At 37.4% G+C, this 20,142-nt stretch overlaps 1 protein-coding gene across 1 annotated transcript; it reads right to left on the reverse strand.

The window, feature by feature from the left end:
• Positions 1-319: 319 nt before the first annotated feature.
• Positions 320-18,186, reverse strand: LOC128212089 (monocarboxylate transporter 9-like). Its single transcript, XM_052917347.1, has 6 exons — positions 18,010-18,186; positions 10,640-10,958; positions 8,468-8,611; positions 4,649-5,425; positions 3,559-3,609; positions 320-1,869 (listed from the first exon to the last, which is right to left on the reverse strand). Exons 2-6 carry the CDS (start codon positions 10,869-10,871, stop codon positions 1,493-1,495), a joined length of 1,581 nt encoding a protein of 526 aa, XP_052773307.1. The 5' UTR covers positions 10,872-10,958; positions 18,010-18,186; the 3' UTR covers positions 320-1,492.
• Positions 18,187-20,142: the final 1,956 nt, after the last annotated feature.

Consider the following 20,142-nt stretch of genomic DNA (forward strand, 5'->3'; position numbering starts at 1 on the left):
ATCATCATCATCATCATCACCACCACCACCACCACCACCACCACCACCACCACCACCATCATCATCATCATCAACATCAAAATTGTCGTCGTTGTCATCAAACAGAGGAAAACCTCTAAATTATACTTGACAACTTGTGAAAGGATACGTTGAACCTAAATGGTACGCCATACTTCTGTAAAATGGAATAAACAAAAGCGATCCCATTATCTGAGGTCTTCACATCTGACTCCAAGTTATGTTTTATTTCTGAGGTCTTCACATCTGACTCCAAGTTATGTTTTATTTAAATATAAGAAAAATACAGATTTTTCAGACTTTATATAATTCTTTAATTTATTTTATATTTGCAACATACATTCAGTTTGTAAATTTACATGATAACAAATTGCACGCACGGAAAACACACCATTTGCACGTGCAAGATGGTTTATAAAAGTACAAAACGTAACATGAAACGTAGAACTCGGGCATTCGCATGAACAAGTAGAAATGCTGGAACGTAATTTCAATGTTTGAATATAGGATACATCTCATAATACAGTCGAAACTCGCTATGTCGAACTCTGTTATCTCGATGTTCTGGCTATGTTGAACTTATTTTGAATGTGTTTGGTTTGGTTAGACGTGTTTTGTTATTCGGTTATATCAAATGTTCGTTGTCTCGAAGTATTTGCCGAGGCCCGAACGACTTCGAAATAGCAAGTATTGACTGTATCTTTTTTTATAAATAGAAAAATAAAAATAAGTTTGAAGTTATATATAATATTAAAAAACACTAATATACTTTTTTACTAATTTTATATAAGTTAAATATCAGCTGATGAAAATTGCTATGAATTCTTAAAATAAGTACAATGCCAAAACTTGAATTCAAATGAAAGGATGTTGCAAAAACACCAGTCGTACTTATAAATACCAAACGCATGTGTGTTATTACATTTATGTGAGAGTCTAAATATTAAGTATTTATGTGATATTGGAGCCAGATCTCAATTATTTCGAAAATCTCAATCTCAGTCTCAACTCATTTTACCACAAAGCATCCAAAGTTATTAAAAATGATGTATGCTTTTACTAGTGTTTGAAAATCGGACTTCCTATCGGACAATAATCGAAAGTTCATAATATGATTTAGGAATACATTCTTTATACATAGTATAATCATGATCATTTAAATGTTCCCGGGTGAACAAAACAGTGTATATATACATGTACATGTGTGCATACAGTATCCAAAACGTACATTGAGCATCTAAGTTTAGAATTTAATTTAATAGAATAATTACAGTCGAAACTCGTTATGTCGAACTCTGTTATCTCGATGGTCTGGTTATGTCGAACATTTTGATTGCATTTGGTTTAGTAAGACATGTTTTGTATTTCAGTTATATCGAATGTTCATCACCTCGAAGTATTTCCCAAGGTATCAACGATTTCGGCAAAGCGAGCTTCGACTTAACTTATATACGTAACTTAACGTTTCGTAATATCAGTCATTTTCATCAATAAACTTGATATCTTCACCCTTCAGGAGTTTTTGAACCTCCACAGAAAAGTCTACTTCTTCGGAACTTATAAAAACGCTGTCCCTCGCAGAGTCGGGTGTGGAACATGCGGCGCCGGAACACACGAGCGACTTCTGCTCCGCAGTAAATTCCTGCCTTTCCGTTTCCTGTTTTTCGTTTCCAATGTCATCTCCTCGCTTGATATGACTATGAGCGCTGGCGACCATCGACGAGGTGGTTTCGTTTACTTCCCGGTTGTTCGGGACGATGAGATCCACATCCGGTACATCTGGACAGTCCTTGGTCGGCTGGAACACCACCGTGGTCATCCCCAGTGCCGCGCCCAACAAAATCACGAATGCTAGAATGTAGAGGTAAAGGATAGATTGTTCAGAACTTTGTTAAAATTAACAATGTTGTTTAAGTTGTAAAAGTACCTATTATAGTATAGGGTACTTTTGAATTTTGTCAAATCTCATTTTATGTTTAAGACAATGTATTATATTGATGATATACATGTTCAAGTTTGTGTAAAATATAATGTTGGCTACTTTAACTGATCTATTATTACTTTAATGATAACACTCCTAGGAGTGGACGTATTCTGTTCCATTACACCAATAACGACGTCTACTAAATATATCAACAAAATTAAAGGAAGTGAGTTCATTATAAGAAATTCTTCCAGCAACAGAATATGACCTCCTCCCATGCGTCCATTGTAATGTATAGGCACGTTAGAACTCGTACTTATACAGCAAGAATGCCAGAATGTCTAAAAAATCGTACAACCGTATACTTAGTTATTGATCCGCCCTTACTTTACACGAACGACGTCCATAAACAATAATGATACGGCTGGCGTGGCTCAAAGCAAACAAATCTCCGCGATTCCATCCAATGTTTTATGATGACATAACATGACAGACAGGCTTTTGAATTATGACCAATAAAGACCACAACGGCTGACAAATGATACTTCATGATCATCGGTGTACGTGACAGTCATGGAAATCAGTGAATCAATGTAAACGTCATCGCTTCTAATTTCAAATCTTAAAGCTGCACTCTCACAGATTTATCGTTTTGACCACTTTTTGTCTTTGAATGAGCCATTTTTTTTGTCAATCTCTGCCGGGATACCAGCGATATAAGACTTCTAACAAAAATCAGATCGCAGTCTTTCGTATTTACGTTCAATAATTGATGTTTTATGCCGATGAACTCATTTTATTTTCTGTCTTTGAATAAGCAATTTTTTGCGTAAATCTCTGCCGGGATACCGTGATATAAGACTGCTAACAAAAAACCACATCGCAGTTTTTCATATTTACGTTCAAAAATTGATGTGTTATGCCGAAAACCTCATTTTTTCTTAAAGCGTAAGTAACGCCTTTTGCCATAAAACATCATTTTTTGACGTAAATATGAGAAACTGCGGTCTGATTTTTTGTCAGTAGTCTTCCATCACTGGTGTCTAGGCATTCATCAATATTAGCTCATTTCAGGAGAGAAAAAATAAGAGAAGTTGTCAAAACGGTAAATATGTAAGAGTGCAGATTTAAACAGGAATTGAGAAAACTGTTCAGTTGTAATAATTTAACTTATATAAATATATATATTCAACATAATAATTGAAGAGTAAATAAGATTGTCACCTGTGAAGAAGTTCTTAAAGCTGCACTCTCACAGATTTACAGTTTTTACAACTTTTTATTTATTTTTTGTCTTGGAAAGAGCAAATATCTGCAAACCAATGATAATAGACTGCTGACAAAAAATCAGATCGCACATTTTCATATTTTCGTTCGAAAATTAATGTTTTATGGCTAAAAGCGTTACTTACGGTTTATGAAAAATGTATAAAACATCAATATTTGAACCTTAATATAAAAGTCTGCAATCTATGTTTAGTCACTAGTCGTATATGACTGGTTTCCATGCATTTTCGAATAAAATGGCTCGTTCCAAGACATTTTTTTTAAATGTCAAAATCTGTGAGAGTGCAGCTTTAAAAAAAATGCGTCTGCATGTGTTCCTAGAGTCTCACCTGCCACCACGAAGGCGTGTTCAAACGTCCCACCCTTGTCCAGTATCAGTCCTTAAACACAAATTACATACATTAACCCTGACGTCAAAAAAATAAACTCTGGGGCCTTGGTTACGAACAGTCTCAAGTCCGACTCTAGACTCAGGCTCAGAGAAGCATTTTTAATTGAATTATATAGAATCATCTTTGTTCCATGTAATTTACAAAGAATAACATCCAATCATTGAACAATTTAAAATAGTAATAACATTCAGCAAATAATGGTGGTAGAAAAGTTAAAATGAAATGGAGATTTGCAATTTTGCCACTGGAGACTGAACTCAGACATGAGACTGTTCGTAACCATGGTCCCTGGTGTAAGATATAAATGAGACGCCTTGATTGTATTTCTGTTTTTAGGATCAAATGCAGAACATTTCAAACTAATGTTGTTATTTTTTCCAAATGTTATAAACATAAAAGCTGCGCTATCCCATATTGACCAATTTTGGCATCAAATTATATAAATTCAGTGAAAACGGTCAATAATATGTGAGAGTGCAGTTTTAAGCGTATCTTAAAAAATAGCGAATTATGTTTTTTTCATCAACTTGAGCGATTTAAACAAGTGACGGGTTCAGGATTTGATGTTAGAGGGAGAGTAACTTGAGGGCGCTATCTTTTGACGTGGGCCTATCCATCTGAATAGAAGTCTATCTGTTTGGCTAAATGTTAGCAGAGGGTATGAGAGGGTTAGGCGCGCTCCTTCCCTTCGAAAATTTCTAGTCCAAAATTATGTTACCCCTTTTCCCTATATTAACATAAAACGTTAACTTGGACGATTTTTAGGGGACAATAATATCGTACAAGTTAACTTTTTTTAATTTATCTTGCATAGACAGGGCTGAACATATTACTCGCTTTTACGTAGGAGCCGCTAAAACAATTATGCCATATAAATACGCTTAGTGAATCAAACCTTGGATTGGAACAACCAGACTGTTGCTATGGCAACACAAATAATTCGTACGAGAACCGTTTAGGTACAATAATATATATCTGTCACTATACCACTTACGTTTGTATTAAACATTTTAACATCCGTACTCACCTGTTATGACGGGTCCGATGGCAGTGCCGACGGCGCTGAATACGAGCTCCATGCCGGTAGCTATAGAGAGGTACTTGACGCCGACGAGATGGATGTTGATACTGTTCATGACCGCATAGCAACCGCCGAAATATGCACCCAGTATCACCGAGAATATCACTAGTCCCGGGAAAGTACGGGAATAAATTGGAAACAAAAACGTCGCTAATGCTAAAAGTCCAAATGAGCCGGAATACAACACGATTCCGTCAACGTTCTTTCGTTCGGATATGAGCGTTGTTAACAGACGTGCAAATATGGTCGACAACCCACAAGCGGACAGCAGGAGGGACGCGGTCATACGGGAGCTGCCCCGTGAAATAGCAAATGTCGGAAGGTGAAGAAATATCATATATGTACCTACACTGAACAACATTAAACTGAGCGAGAAACATATTATTAATTTGTTGGCATATACAGTTGCATAGAGTTTCATGATTTGTTTTTTGGATAAACGCTCTTGGTTTTCGTTTTTCAGGGATTCCTGTCTCGCCAGTTCCAACCTTGATGGTCTACAGAGCACCGCGAACAAGCACTTGTGGACGCCGATGGCAGCGAGAATTATAAAATATCCTGCGTTTCCATAGAAACCGCGCACAATTTCCATGACCGGGGAAAGGATGCATGTGCCGACACCGACACCGGAAATGGCGATCCCGAGAGCTGTGTTCCTCCAGCGCCGGAAGTTGAAGCCAACAACCACCATGGTAGCCGTGTACCCCACGCCGCCACCAAAACCTGTAAAAAAAATATTATCTGCAGAGTTTTTGTTTGTTTGTTTTTTAATTTGACCCTACACAATATGTACAAACCTTGCTCAAATTTATCGAAACGTCTTAAGCTTTGCAGTCTTAAGTGGCTTATTTCGACAAGCCAAAAATAATTTATTTTTTTATTTATAAACGAAAAAATGATTTATCGTGATTATCAAAGAGATTATTTGTAATTAACGTCTAAAAACTCTACAGGAGTTAATATAACGCGATGATAAAAAATGATAGAAATACGAAATAGTGAGCCTAGCTTGATCCTGTCATAAGGGATTTAAGCTATTGCGAAAAATTCTTCGATTGAAGAAGATAAAATGAAATAATATACAATAAAAATACAAGGCCTTGTAAAGTTATTGTAAATTATTTCTTTGTTATATTTTTCAATCATAATGCGAATATATAAACCAGTTTTTCTGTATCATGATATACTTTATCTTACAAAAGATGAGTAACGGTGCGGTTACAACCCTAATTATTTGGTAAATTGCTTTCTTCCCAGACAACGCCACAATCAAGTTATGGCCATTTTCTGATTTCCGGCCAATTTCACCAAAAAGTGACAGATCACTTTGTCGGGGACAGACGGTTCCGCATTTATTATTGTCTGTGTCGATAGTTTTCACTTATTTCTTATGAAAAGAAGACCCATTCCTTGCCTGTTAAAGCTGCACTCTCACAGATATACCATTTTTACAACTTATTTATTTTTTTGTCTTGGAAAGAGCAAATTTTTGCATAAATATCTGCAAACCAATGATACAAGATTGCTGACAAAAAATCAGATCGTAGATTGTCATATTTCCATTCGAAATTTAATGTTTTATGGTTTAAACCGTTACCAACGGTTTAAGAAAAATGCATAAAACATCAATTTTTGAACTTAAATTAAAAAAAAATATGTGATCTTATTTTTGTCAACAGTCTTATATAACCGGTTTCCATGGATTTTCGCCAAAAAAATGGATCGTTCCAAAACAAAAAATAAAAAAGTTGGCAAAACGTTCAATCTGTGAGAGTGAAGCTTTAATATATTTCCATCAAACTTTTTACACGTTGAAATACCATCCAACTTGTGTTTTGGTAAAATTAATGCGTTTCCGTAAGAAATCAAAGAGCGGCATTTTGCGAGTATCAAATCTCATAAATTTACTTGGGGTCTATTTTTCTTGTCGTTTTCCCCGCAGATGGTTGATTGGTCTACTGTTATGATAAAGTGATTGGGTAAATATCGGTTTTGTCTGGCAGAAATCGTTTCTGCACAATTTTGTAAAATGTCATTGCGTGTATTTTTTTCATTGATTCTCACTATCTTCAATTAATTTAAGTACGACCAGCGAACGACTGTTAGAGAGTCATCTATGGCCAAGTTATGTTCAAAGCCATTTTGCGCTAATTAATATCCGTTAAGAATAAAATGATCAAGAACGCCGGAAATAGCAAGATTAGAAATCAAATCAACACAATCAGAACACAAGTATTAAGCGTCCCCACGGAACGTAAGCGCCTATGAAAATAATGGAAAACGAAATTGTCATAAGAACGATCCGAGCGAATTGGAACTTAAACTACCAGAGTTAGGCCAAAAATTGGTTTGATTAGGGTTACATCCTTTTCAAAAACAGGTAGGGTAGGTAGGCTTTTTATTTTTTTATTACGCTTTATATTAGAACTTGTCATCATTGGCAGAATGGTGTTAAAGTTATTCTCTGAATAAAGCCTTAAAGTGTTTTTAAACTACACATTAAAGCTGCGTAAATATTTGATAACCAGTGATATACGACTGCAGATAAAAGATCAGATCGCAGATTTTAATATTTCCGTTCGAAAAGATATGTTTTATGGCTAAAACCGTTACTACTGGTTTAAGAAAAATGCATAAAACATCATTTTTTTAAACTTAAATATGAGAATCTGGGATTGGATTTTTTGTCTGCAGTCTTATATCACTGGCTTCCATGCTTATTGCATTAATTGGCTCGTTCCAAGACACAAATTAAAAAAGGTTGTCAAAACGTTAAATCTGTAAGAGTGCAGCTCGAAAGTCATATTCTGTAGAAGGCTTTAAAGCTTTTAAACTACATATTAAAACACACACTTAACTTTTATTATTATTAATTATTATTATTATTATTATTATTATTATTATTATTATTATTATTATTATTATTATTAATTATTATTATTATTATTATTATTATTATTATTATTATTATTATTTATTTTTTTATTTTTTTATTTTTTTATTATTGTTTTCCCAACTGACTATAAAAAAGGTAGGATCGGCGCTTATTTCGTAAGAAGGGTCGGGTAACCCGAACCAAATGTATTTTCAGGCCTAATATATAAGTTACAGAGAAACGATGATTTATATCGATCTCTATAGGAAGTCTGTGACTGAATTTCCAAATGAAACATTGGAGTAAAATATGAAAATTTCATACATCTAGTGCAAGGTGGAATATTGATATATTATATGTCTGGGTAAATTACGAAATAGGAATGGTTTTGTCACAAGTTGTAAGCAGACACGATCAATACTTAAGGCTTTAGAGAATTAAAAAAATGAACCACCAGACGAAGTTTCAAAAGGAAATTACTTTAATAGATTGTATACTCGTTTCTCAGCCAATAATGCGCTTACTTGTATATTCATTTCTCACACAAGGAAAATGTAACAAATAAAATGCTGAAATTGGTTAGCCAAAGAAAATTGCTCTGTGGTATTTTGTTCAGTATCCCGTTCTTACCAGCGGGGTTGTCCGGTTAGCGCAGTGGTTAGCGCACTCACTTCTCACCAAGGCGACCCGGGTTCGATTCTCGGCCTGGGCGCATGTGAGTTTGGTTTGTGGTCACCAAGACGGACAAGTGGGTTTCCTCTGGGTACTCCGGTTTCCCCCCACAGCACAAGACCACACTCGCGCATCATCGTGCCAACGAGAGTGATTAATATAAGTTGCAATAGCTTGTTTCACAGTCGTTGTAAAATAATACGTTTAAACTAAGCTACCAGCGAGGATGCCGAAGGTGAAGATGCAGATTACGAGGTTAGGACTAAACGCCGTCGTGAGGCAGCCGATGGTGGTCAGTACCCCGTCCGCAAACATGGCCGTCCGGCAACTCCACCGGTCAATAATCAAACTGGACACTGGACCTGAAATAATGGACACACCGGTCAGTTAACATAAAACAGCCTATACAGGTAAATACTACGTCCGCAAACATCCATTCTCATACACCAGAGTGATGGTGCTGTGCGTACCAGGTTTATCACTATCAAACCTCTGATAAATGAGTATGCAAACATGGTCATCCGGCAGCTCCACCGGTCAGTAATTATACTGGACACTCTAGTAGTTTAGAACAGTTTAAAACAGTGGACACAACGGTCAGTAAGTATGACACAGCTGTAGAGGTCAGTAATGCGTACGCAAACATGATCATCCGCCAGCTCCAACGGTCAGTAATCATACTGGACACACTGACTGGAACAGTGTACACAACGGTCAGTAAGTAGGATACAGCTTCTAGAGATCAGCATTCCGTCCGCAAAAATGGACGTCGGGCATGTCGGACAGCTCCAAAGCCGGAAAGTACTACTAGTAATACTGGACACAGGGACTGGAACAATGGACATACCGATTAATAAACATGATACCGGCGACAGTGGTCAGTACCAGGTTCGCAAACATGGACGTCATGCAACGCCACCGGTCAAGACTCAGTGGTCCTGGAACAGGGGTCACACCGATATGCAAACCCTTTATAGAGACCTCGAAGCAGAAAGCCAAAGTACAATTTACCCTCAAGGCATGAACAAAGTGCATTGCTCACAGGGGTGGGTCCAGGATTTTACGTTAGAGGGGGCGTCACTTAGGGGCGTAACCTTTTGACGCGCCCCAACCTCAGCACCGAAATGTATTTGGCTTAAGAGGTGGTAGAGGAGTTTTGGGGTATTTCCCCAAGGAAAGAAAATAACAATTTCTAGTCCCAGATGGTACGCTTCGGGCGTATTTAATTACTTATCTTTCTCCAATATTGAAATTTAAAGTAATGAATTTGGGCGCCCCCCCCCTCCCTCCTCGCCCGTGATCCGCTAGTGGCTCACACAGGCGGCTTGAAACAAACACCTTCTGTGAAATTAATGTGTCGAAAGTTGACATATCATTTTTACGAATGACATTTTGCATTATCAACAGTAAATAGAACTCCGTGTTTCTAAACATCTCAATAGTTAGAACGTGTCTGACAAAACCGCGACTGTAAATAAGAGGTTGGCACGCGAGGACCGTATACAATAATTACATTTAAGTTTTTGCGCGGCTATGTTGATTGATGGCCCCCTGGACCAAGCATCACGTTTATTTCTTATACGAGGGTCTGGTAGGAATCAATTATCCATAATCAATTGCCGTTCCTGGTAGGCAACATTCAGCAAATAATCGGACAAGCGATTTATCTAGTCTGATTGATTCACTGCTTCCTCTTTTTAATTAGTGATTTCGAATCATGGACATGAACACTAGAAAACTAGAGCGTGTTCCTTTATATTATAGGTGTCCGTCGTATAGCATGGACGCAATATGGCATACAGTCCTTTGATATTGTTGTAGCTGCACTCTCGAAGATTGACATTTTTGTCATATTTTATTTTGCCTTGGAGTGAGCCAATTATTGCGTAAATGTCTGGAAAGTGCTGGTAAAAGTTCAAATCGCAGTTTTTCAAATTGATGTTTTATGGATAAAGGCGTTACTTATACTTTAATAATCAAAGCACTGATAGTGCTGAACGGCTTGAGAAATGATGCCTTCCATGTGATATTCAAAAAACGACAATAACCGTCCACATACCCAATCTGCCGATACACCACCCACCCACGCACTCACTCACCGCTCAAAACCCACTCACAACCCAACCAACCCACAATATTAAGTGATTAAGTGTATTCCATGGGCAGCAGAATGTAACGTACATCATAGCAAAAGTGGTATTCAGATTCAACTAAACTTGTATACTAATATGCTATTCTAGTATGTTTATCAACTTCAATTTTAAGGGAATGTGAGCATAATTGTTTTATAGAATTCAATTCTGACCATAGCTTAAACAAAAAAGTGTAACAAATAATTTAGAAATGTACATATTTAGACCAATTATTTACGGGTTTTCACCTGTACTGACCTCCAAGTGAGATAAGCGCGGCGTACAGACTTCCGGCCCAGGCGGTGGCTGACATTTTCCCGCCATATTCGTCCAGGAGGACCTCGTGCACGACCCCGATCCCGTACAGGAACATACCGAACACCATGAAGTAGCAGAAGGAGGCGGCCAGCACGAGCCATGACCATCCGCTATCCAATTCCTCCATGTTGGACATGATAGGGGTCATTCTTACCGGATACACCTGGGTCATTGGTCAAATGCCCAGTAGAAGATAGGAAACACCTCTGTCACATCACACGTAGTAGAGAACATTTACAAGGGACATCATTCACATTACCTGCAAAAGAAAAATCACCTGTAACATCTGTCACAACACCAGTAGAAATGATCGAACTCCTTTGACATAGGTAATAACCACAAACAATAGAAACATAAACTTGTAACTGAGGACACATGACGTAAACACGCCCCTAGGACATCACCAGTAGTAGAATATATATATATATACATGTTACATCTGTGACATCACTTGCATAACATAACATATCCTATTGAAGTGAATATTTTTACTTGGACATGGGTTACCCCACATGCATTAGGGAACATGCGAACGTAACATCTTTCACTTCGCTTGCAATAGTGAATACATCCTTGGAATATATGTCACATATCATGCAAATAAAAATATACACTTAGGCTATCTGTCACAACACCTGTAGTAGAGAACACACTGCCATTATAACAGATATATCACATCACCTGCAATATAATAAATACACGTGGGAAATCTGTCACAACATTTGTTACATCCGTAACACAATATATACACATCACACATAATAGAGAACACACAATTGTAACATCTGTCACGCCAGATATATCACACCACATGCACTAGCTGTCACATTACATATAATAGAGGACACACAATTGTAACATCTGTCACGCCAGATAAATCACACCACCTGCACTAGCTGTCACATTACATATAATAGAGGACACACAATTGTAACATCTGTCACACCAGATATACCACACCACCTGCACTAACTGCCACATCACATATAATAGAGAACAAACACTTGTAACATCTGTCACGTCAGGTATATCACCCCACCTGCACTAGCTGTCACATCACATACAATAGAGAACACACATCTGTAACATCTGTCACGTCCGGTATATCAAGCCACTTGCACTAGCTGTCACATGACATATAATAGAGAACACACACCTGTAACATCGACCACGCCAGTTATATCACACCACCTGCACTAACTGTCACATTACATATAATAAAGAACACACACTTGTTACATCTGTCACGTCAGGTATATCACACCACTTGCACTAGAATGCATACACTTTGACTACCTGTCATATATCTGTCTAACCTCTTGCAGTAAAATTAAACACCTGCGACATATGACATAAAACTACTTAAAAATACATATAGAAGGGCCATTAGCCACATCTCCTGGATAAAAAACACTCCTGGATAATTGATCACATGTTCTAGAGAGCATACACCTGGCCATGAGTCACACCACCTGCGGTACAGAAAAGGCACATGTGATATCAATCACGACACCTGTAGTAACAAACGCCTTAGGCATGTCTAACATCACCTGCAATAAAGAACATACACCTGCGTCATACCAACCGGCACCTGCATAAGACTTAGCAGATGTGTAATTTCAACTCCAGTAAAGATTGTACACCTGAAACGTCGGTCACAACAATGTCATTCAAACTGCTGGACGGCTTTATGAATTGAACACAATTCACTGTATATGTAAAGGGAAACGGACATCTGCAATGTTGGTCACTACACCTGCACATCGGGAAACAAGGGGATTTCCCTAAGTATTGTACAGTCGAGCCCCGTTGGCTCGAACTTCCAGGGTCCGGAGAAAATACCTCGAGCCTCACAAAAATTCGAGCCTAGTGGGAATCTTTACCTTCAGTATAAAGAAATGGGTCCTGCACATCCAGTTCGAGTAATTCGAGCCAAACGAGTTCGAGCAAACGGGGTTTGACTGTATCTGAAAAATGGCCGTTTTGTTTCCCGATCGGGCAATGCAGTGACAAACGTTTCTCCGACTGTCTATCGTCTTATTTGCACTAAATATCAGTGTCTTGCCGTCGTATATTAGATTACTGCTGGTGTTGGACACACAGAATATCAATGCGATGGCCTTTTAAACGGCGGTCTTGAAATAACAGACGCTCCGCAGAGTTGACCATCTTGGTGTATGGAAATCTAATCACAGACAAGATATATATCCAGGAGGATTCCCGTACTTTAGCAGTTAGCTTTGTTTTATGGTTAGTTTAGTAGAGAGAGGGGAGGCCGCGAGATCGATGGTTCTATTCTCAGATGTCGTTTTCATTAATCGAGACGAAACAAGCAGGGAGGTTGTGTGTGGATGGCTGCAGGAGTTAGTCTACAAACCAAATGAGACGAAACAAAGATGGTAATGAATAAATGTCGAACATCGTTCGGTTTTTGGACGCCCGAATGTTTTTTACATTAAAGTCAATAATCACAGATTGCATTTTAGTTAAAATGCGACTTTAAGCCCAACTGATTTATAAGTATACCATCGATGTATAATACCCAAGAATGCCATCAAACATTGGCTTTGCTACGGGCTATTGCTGGACAAAATGATAGAGACTTGTTAATATATTTGAGATTGTTATCCTAATGCACCTCTGAATTCACTGACAATCATTTAATTTTTGTATAGTTTGTCGTGTTCCTAAAACATGTTTAGAGTACATGTATACTATTGTAACACTGTGTTTCGGCTGTCGTGCTTGACCGTGCATACTCCAGATAATATGGTAACGCTACATTTCGGTAGCTACGCGTGTCTTTGTTGTTTCCAGGTAATATTGTATCGTTGTGTTTCGGTAGCAACGCGTGTCTTTGTTGTTTCCAGGTAATTTTGAAACGCCGTTTTTCGGTAGCTACGTTTTCCCTGTAGTCTCCATGTACTATTGTATCGCTGTATTTCTGTAGCTGGATTTGACCCTGAAGTTTCCATGAAGTGCGGTAACGCTGTATTTCAGTATCTAGGCGTGTCCCTGTAGTCTCCATGCAATATTGTAACGCTGTATTTCGGTAGCTACGCTTACCATGTATAGTCTCCATGAAGTAATGTATCACTGTATTTCGGTTATTGGGTTTGTAGTTTTTATGTAATAATGTAACACTGTATTTCGGTAGCTACCCCTTCCCTGTAGTGTCCATATAATATTGTATCGCTGTATTTTGGTAACTTGGCTTGCCCTGTAGTCTCCATGCAATACTAGTAGTAGTTTCCATGAAGTGCAGTAACGCTGTATTTCGGTAACCGGATTTGACCCCGTAGTTTCCATGAAGTGCAGTAACGCTGTATTTCGGTAACCGGATTTGACCCCGTAGTTTCCATGAAGTGCAGTAACGCTGTATTTCGGTAACCGGATTTGACCCCGTAGTTTCCATGAAGTGCAGTAACGCTGTATTTCGGTAACCGGATTTGACCCCGTAGTTTCCATGAAGTGCAGTAACGCTGTATTTCGGTAACCGGATTTGACCCCGTAGTTTCCATGAAGTGCAGTAACGCTGTGTTTCGGTAACCGGATTTGACCCCGTAGTTTCCAGGACGTGCGATAACGCTGTATTTCGGTAGCTAGGCTTTCCCAGTACTATTGTAACGCTGTATTTCGATAGCTACGCTTTCCCTGTATTCTCCATGTAATAGTGTATCTCTGTATTTCGGTAGCTGAATTTGACCTTGTAATCTCCAAGTAATATTGGAACGCTGTATTTCGATAACTGGGCTTGTCCATGTAGTTTCCAGGTAGTATTGTAACACTGCATTTCGGTAGCTAAGCGTGTCCATATTGTTTTCATGTAATATTCTAACGCTGTTTCGGTAGCTAAGCGTGTCCATATTGTTTTCATGTCATATTCTAACGCTGTTTCGGTAGCTAAGCGTGTCCATATTGTTTTCATGTAGTATTCTAACGCTGTTTCGGTAGCTAAGCGTGTCCATATTGTTTTCATGTAATATTCTAACGCTGTTTCGGTAGCTAAGCGTGTCCATATTGTTTTCATGTAATATTCTAACGCTGTTTCGGTAGCTAAGCTTGTCGCTGTAGCTCCGCGAAATGTTGTAACAATGAATTCGCAAAGAAATCAGTTGAAGTATTATTATTGTTTTGTTGTTGTTGCTGTTGTTATTATTGATGACGATGATTTATTTTGTTGTTGTTGTTGTTGTTGTCGTGGTCGCTGCCATTGTCGTTGTTGTTGTTGGTGGTGTTAGTTTGGTTTTGTTCGTTGTTGTTATTGTTGTTGTTGTTGTTGATGATGATGATAATGATGATGATGATGATGATGATGATGATGATGATGATGATGATGATGATGATGATGATGATGATGATGATATTGTTTCAATTATGTTGTCGTGGTCGTCGTCGTTGATGTCGTCGCCTTTGTCGATCTGGTTGACGTCGTTGTTGTTGTTGCTGCTGCTTTGAAACCAAAAACAATCAAATTAACCGCTTTTTAGGTAGATTCGATTTTTAAACAGATCACTCCCTGGAGACATTGACAAAGCGGCTACCTTTATATTAATGATTGAACTACATAATCAAACAATCTATCTAGGAGGTGGCATTTAAAATGCACGGTTTTCATATATGAACATGGTGTTTATGACGCCGGCAGTACCCTGGAGAATTAGATGCCCGTTCAGTAACAAATACTCTTCTATAATGTATATCATGCGCGATTAATCAAACAATGCTGTGCTGTTGTAGATAATGTCAATTTCCAGCACGGCTTGCAGACAATGAGGACTGTCATGTATGTATGTGCATTTCTGATTTGCAACTTTCGCAGGGGTGGCCCCAGGATTTGACGTTAGAGGGGGCGTAACTAAGGGGCACAACCTTTTGACATTCGCTCCTTTCTCAGAACCGAAATGTTACAAAAAAATGTTGGCCGGCGGTTTAAAAAATACTATTCCGAATTAATGCATTTTCAGGGAATTTCAATATTTTTTCCGACAAACACAATACAGTAATCTTTGCCGATTTAAGGGGCGGCAGGGGGATGGCACGCCCCCTCTTAAGTCGTTAGGTCTGTGCGTGTTTTCGTTCTCTCTCCAGAAGACAATAACATGCCAAAATTATTATTATGCATTACAGAGAATGTTTTTGTTCGCTCTCTGTTACCGCCGATAAACATGTAATAATTGGTGTAATATTCGGCTGAATGAAAGAGAAGATGTTGTGTTTTCGGCTCCAATTGAACTTCGGAAAGACGTCGACCCTGGCTTTAAAGAGACTCGCTCAAATTCTTGGACCAAAAATTAGTTGTTTTTTCCGGAAATGCATCAGAACACTTATTTTTATCTCTATGATATCGAACTTGTAGAGAAAAATGCCATGTTGGATATTTGACCTTATAGCAATTCATTTTAATAACATCACGTAATAAAGTCAATCAACCAATCACGCAACAACGAATCACCCATAAACGTTAAACATATTTGTGCACTTTTGTTGAAAGGTTCTAGCTGTCAGAATTTTAATTTCAATTTTGTATAACGCTTTCAATCGGAAAATCTCGGCCATAACCAAATTTATTGATATAGCGCGAATGAACAATTTCAACCACGAGGGTTGCTGGTGACGTAACTGTTTCCTTCCACGTTGTCAATGACAACGTTCAATACTTCCACGTTGTCACGTTAAAAACGCTATTGCGGTCGTCAAAGACAATATTTGTGCACTTTTGTTGAAAGGTTCTAGCTGTCAGAATTTTAATTTCAATTTTGTATAACGCTTTCAATCGGAAAATCTCGGCTATAACCAAATTTATTGATATAGCGCGAATGAACAATTTCAACCACGAGGGTTGCTGGTGACGTAACTGTTTCCTTCCACGTTGTCAATGACAACGTTCAATACTTCCACGTTGTCAATGACAACGTTCAATATACAGCGTACGCAAGCGGAGCACCTCGGCCATTTTCCTTCGAATACAACCGCGGATGTGTATGGACATTTTGCAATCTCAGATTTTTTTTTCAAATTTTAACTACGCTGTAAGTAGATCGCGTAGTAATATAAATTTAGCAATAACGCCCGAGGACTTTACTTCAAGAAATCTTAATGATAAATAGCAATAGTTCACTTCAATGAGAATCAGTTAGACCTTATTGATAACAAAGTACACTACAATTAATTGATAATGTTATTAATTTTACGAACTGTTTTAAAAAAAAATCACCGGCATACATCCGAGGTTCGTCGTGTGGCGAAGATGGCCGAGGTGTTCCGATTGATAGCGTGCGATATAAGTGAATAGCGTTTGAATAATCTGGACGGGATATATGGAACGGTTACACCCACTCGACGTTTTACCGTTATGACGCCTGGTTAATCCCGCCTTCTTTTAACCGCTCCGATAAAGGAAGTGTATACGAAATAGACCAAATCAATGAAAATACTCTCGAACATGGTATAATAAACGTGATTTCCTGCAATTATGACTACCCCTTCCACACAAAAATATCAGTGTATTTTGACACGCAATGGACGAATGACATTAACCTCTACTTTGCATTATAAACTGTTTGGTTACGGATTTTTCAATTAAAGGGAGTCGCTCAAGTGTTTAGAGTAATATTTTTCCCGGTAATGCATCTGAAAACGCTTGTTTTATAATTATTTTGCTCTTTGAAACCGAAATTGCAGAACGAAGTACGATTACAGTATTTTTTTTATTTTTTTGGTTGCAATGGGGAGCAAACCCGGGCCGGTAGAACCGGTTTTAATCTTTATCGAATACATTGGAAACATCACGTGATAATATCCATCAACCAATCACGCTACAATAATTTGCTGAAAATCGTTACCGTAATGGTTTTCAAAATTATGATCTTTAAAGACAATATTTGAAAGCATACCAGCATTGGCTGAATGGGTTCCAGCTGCCAGTATCTAAGTTAAGACCTTTAAATGATTTACCACACTTAATTTCGTAATATTTTTCTTTTCATAAAAAATGCAATTTACGAACCATGAGTCCCCTTACAACATCATATACATAACTAACGAGCAATCACTACACATTTATAGATATTTGAAGTTTCCTCAAGTAGCATGACTCCAAGCAAGATATGACAAAACATCGATTACATATTTTGAAATGTATTCAAAATAATACAGAACAGAATAAAGTTGATTTCGTATTAATCAGTTCACACAGTTTACACAATGGCATAAGTCATACAAATAACTAAATAATCTATTTTTAAGCTTTAATAAAGTTCTTAGATTGGTTAAATTGGTAAAGGCATGCGAAAACTCGAAGTACCTACCTATTGAGTAACATTCACATTCACAAATAGAGAACTCCAGCACTATAACTATTCCATATTTAGACTTCTTTGATATATACAATCTGGGTAACAATCCATGAAATTGTTTCATATATTTCTAAAAGCAAACTTTCATCTGATTATAGACTGTAACAGGGAGTTTTATGGAGCGACTATGGTGTTTTATTTAGCAGGCGATTCTGTTGGGTATCGATTTTAGTTCCTGCTATTGGCGGTTACGTGCTTATCACAAGGAACCCTCGGAGATGCCAATATTGGCTCGATGCTGTTCAAAGCCAGTGCTCTGTTATTCCGTGATGCCGGTGTCTAACAATGGTATTTAAATAGTGTAATTGATATAATGTAATTGAAAGAACGGTAAGAGCTGAACTATTGATGCATGTGAAGTTAGAGGCCTAGGGGCGTAAAGCGAGCGGCCTTGCTGCCTATCGGTCTGGTGACAAAGCGGCAAAGCGGCGTGAAGTTGGCGGTCTATCAGCCTAGTGGCATTAAATTATTTAAATTTCGAAGCATTTTTATGCTTTTTCTTGCAAAAACAATAACAAAATATGTTTTATAAGCATTAGGCCACACCAAATTAATGTTTTGATCCTCGGAACGGCCAAAAAAATAGAGCAAAAATAAATAAATACAATTTTGTCAGTTTTCATAAAACCCGAAGCGAGCGAGGAGCAAAAGATATGTTGTTTTTTCTTATAATCAATATAAATAAGAAAGATTTTTCAATACCATAGCCTTTTAAACCATTTAAATGCAATATTGAATTGAAAATCTACTGGACAATGGAAAAATGTTCGAAAACATACTATTTATTCATACGTTTTTGGTAAACGCATTATTTGGATAAACCAAATTTCTAACATACATGGAATTAAAACATTTTTCAAGTTTGACGATCATTCATAATAAAGATAACCATTTTTTAGGAAAAAGTTTGAAACAACTGACATAAATCTACCTGAATCACTTTGACATCATATGCTGTATACAGACATTTATTGGGATTGATTTCTGATGTTTCAAACATGATGTTTAACACAGGCAGCTTCAAACATTAGAGTTCATATACATTTTATTTTCTTGACTAAATTAGCATGTGCTTATCGAAATGAAAAGTGCCATGGTACGTTCTGGGGACTTGTTTTTTTTATAATAAATCCCAGATTTTGCTGTAAAAAAAACAGAAATTAAGGTAATAAACTAAGGTTAGGCTTTACTATTTTTGGTCGATCCGGACCAGTGTTTATTTCGCTATTTGTGAACAGATATTTGTTCGAAACTGCTGTTTTGCCAGAATTTGGTTAAAAATGACTTTGAAACATCAATTTGGACCAAACAATGAAACATGTTCCTGTTAAGTTCAGCTGTCTTCTTCAGCATCGACGTCATAAGGTCAAATTCTGGTAACGTGTATCATGATTTGAATCAATTTATACTTAATTGAGTCATTGTTCATCATTCCGATTTCCATAAAAAAATAATCAGTAATTACGCAATATTATAGCTACCAGTATCAAATACACATGTTTTACTGCATAATTAATGATTCAATTAATGATTATTCAGTGCATGGGATAATGGACAATGACTTCGAGCTTGGTCATAACACATTTATTGTAAAAAATTAGATTAATTTTTCAAAATTTGAGCCACAGTGTTTATACCGGAAGCAGACATTTTGAATTAATTGAAACCAATGCTAAGCCGACGGTTACTTCCCTTTACAAAAAAACCCTTAAACTAGCGTAGGAAAATTATAATTCATTATTTTTCAGCCTTTAAAAAATATTACCGGGAGAAATCGGGTTGGCGGGTAAAATAAAGGTCGCACAAAAATAATTCTTTTATTTTATTTACGTTTTCAAAAAAATAGGTGCGGAAAATCCGCGGAACGAAACATCAATTTGGTGTGGCCTTAAGTAAAATCATGTAGCGATTATCAGCAATCTTCAAAAAAATCGATCTTTCAGACTAAAAGTGTTTTCTATTTTAAAGCATTTTTATGCGGTTATTTGGAAACAATAATAGATTAATGTTTTTTTTATTAACAAATTAACTTCCCGAAGATCTAGCAGTCCAGGGGCCTGGCGACTTTGCGGCGTGAAGTTAGCG

This window comes from Mya arenaria, chromosome 12 (assembly GCF_026914265.1).
Source record: "Mya arenaria isolate MELC-2E11 chromosome 12, ASM2691426v1".
Lineage (NCBI taxonomy): Eukaryota > Metazoa > Mollusca > Bivalvia > Myida > Myidae > Mya > Mya arenaria.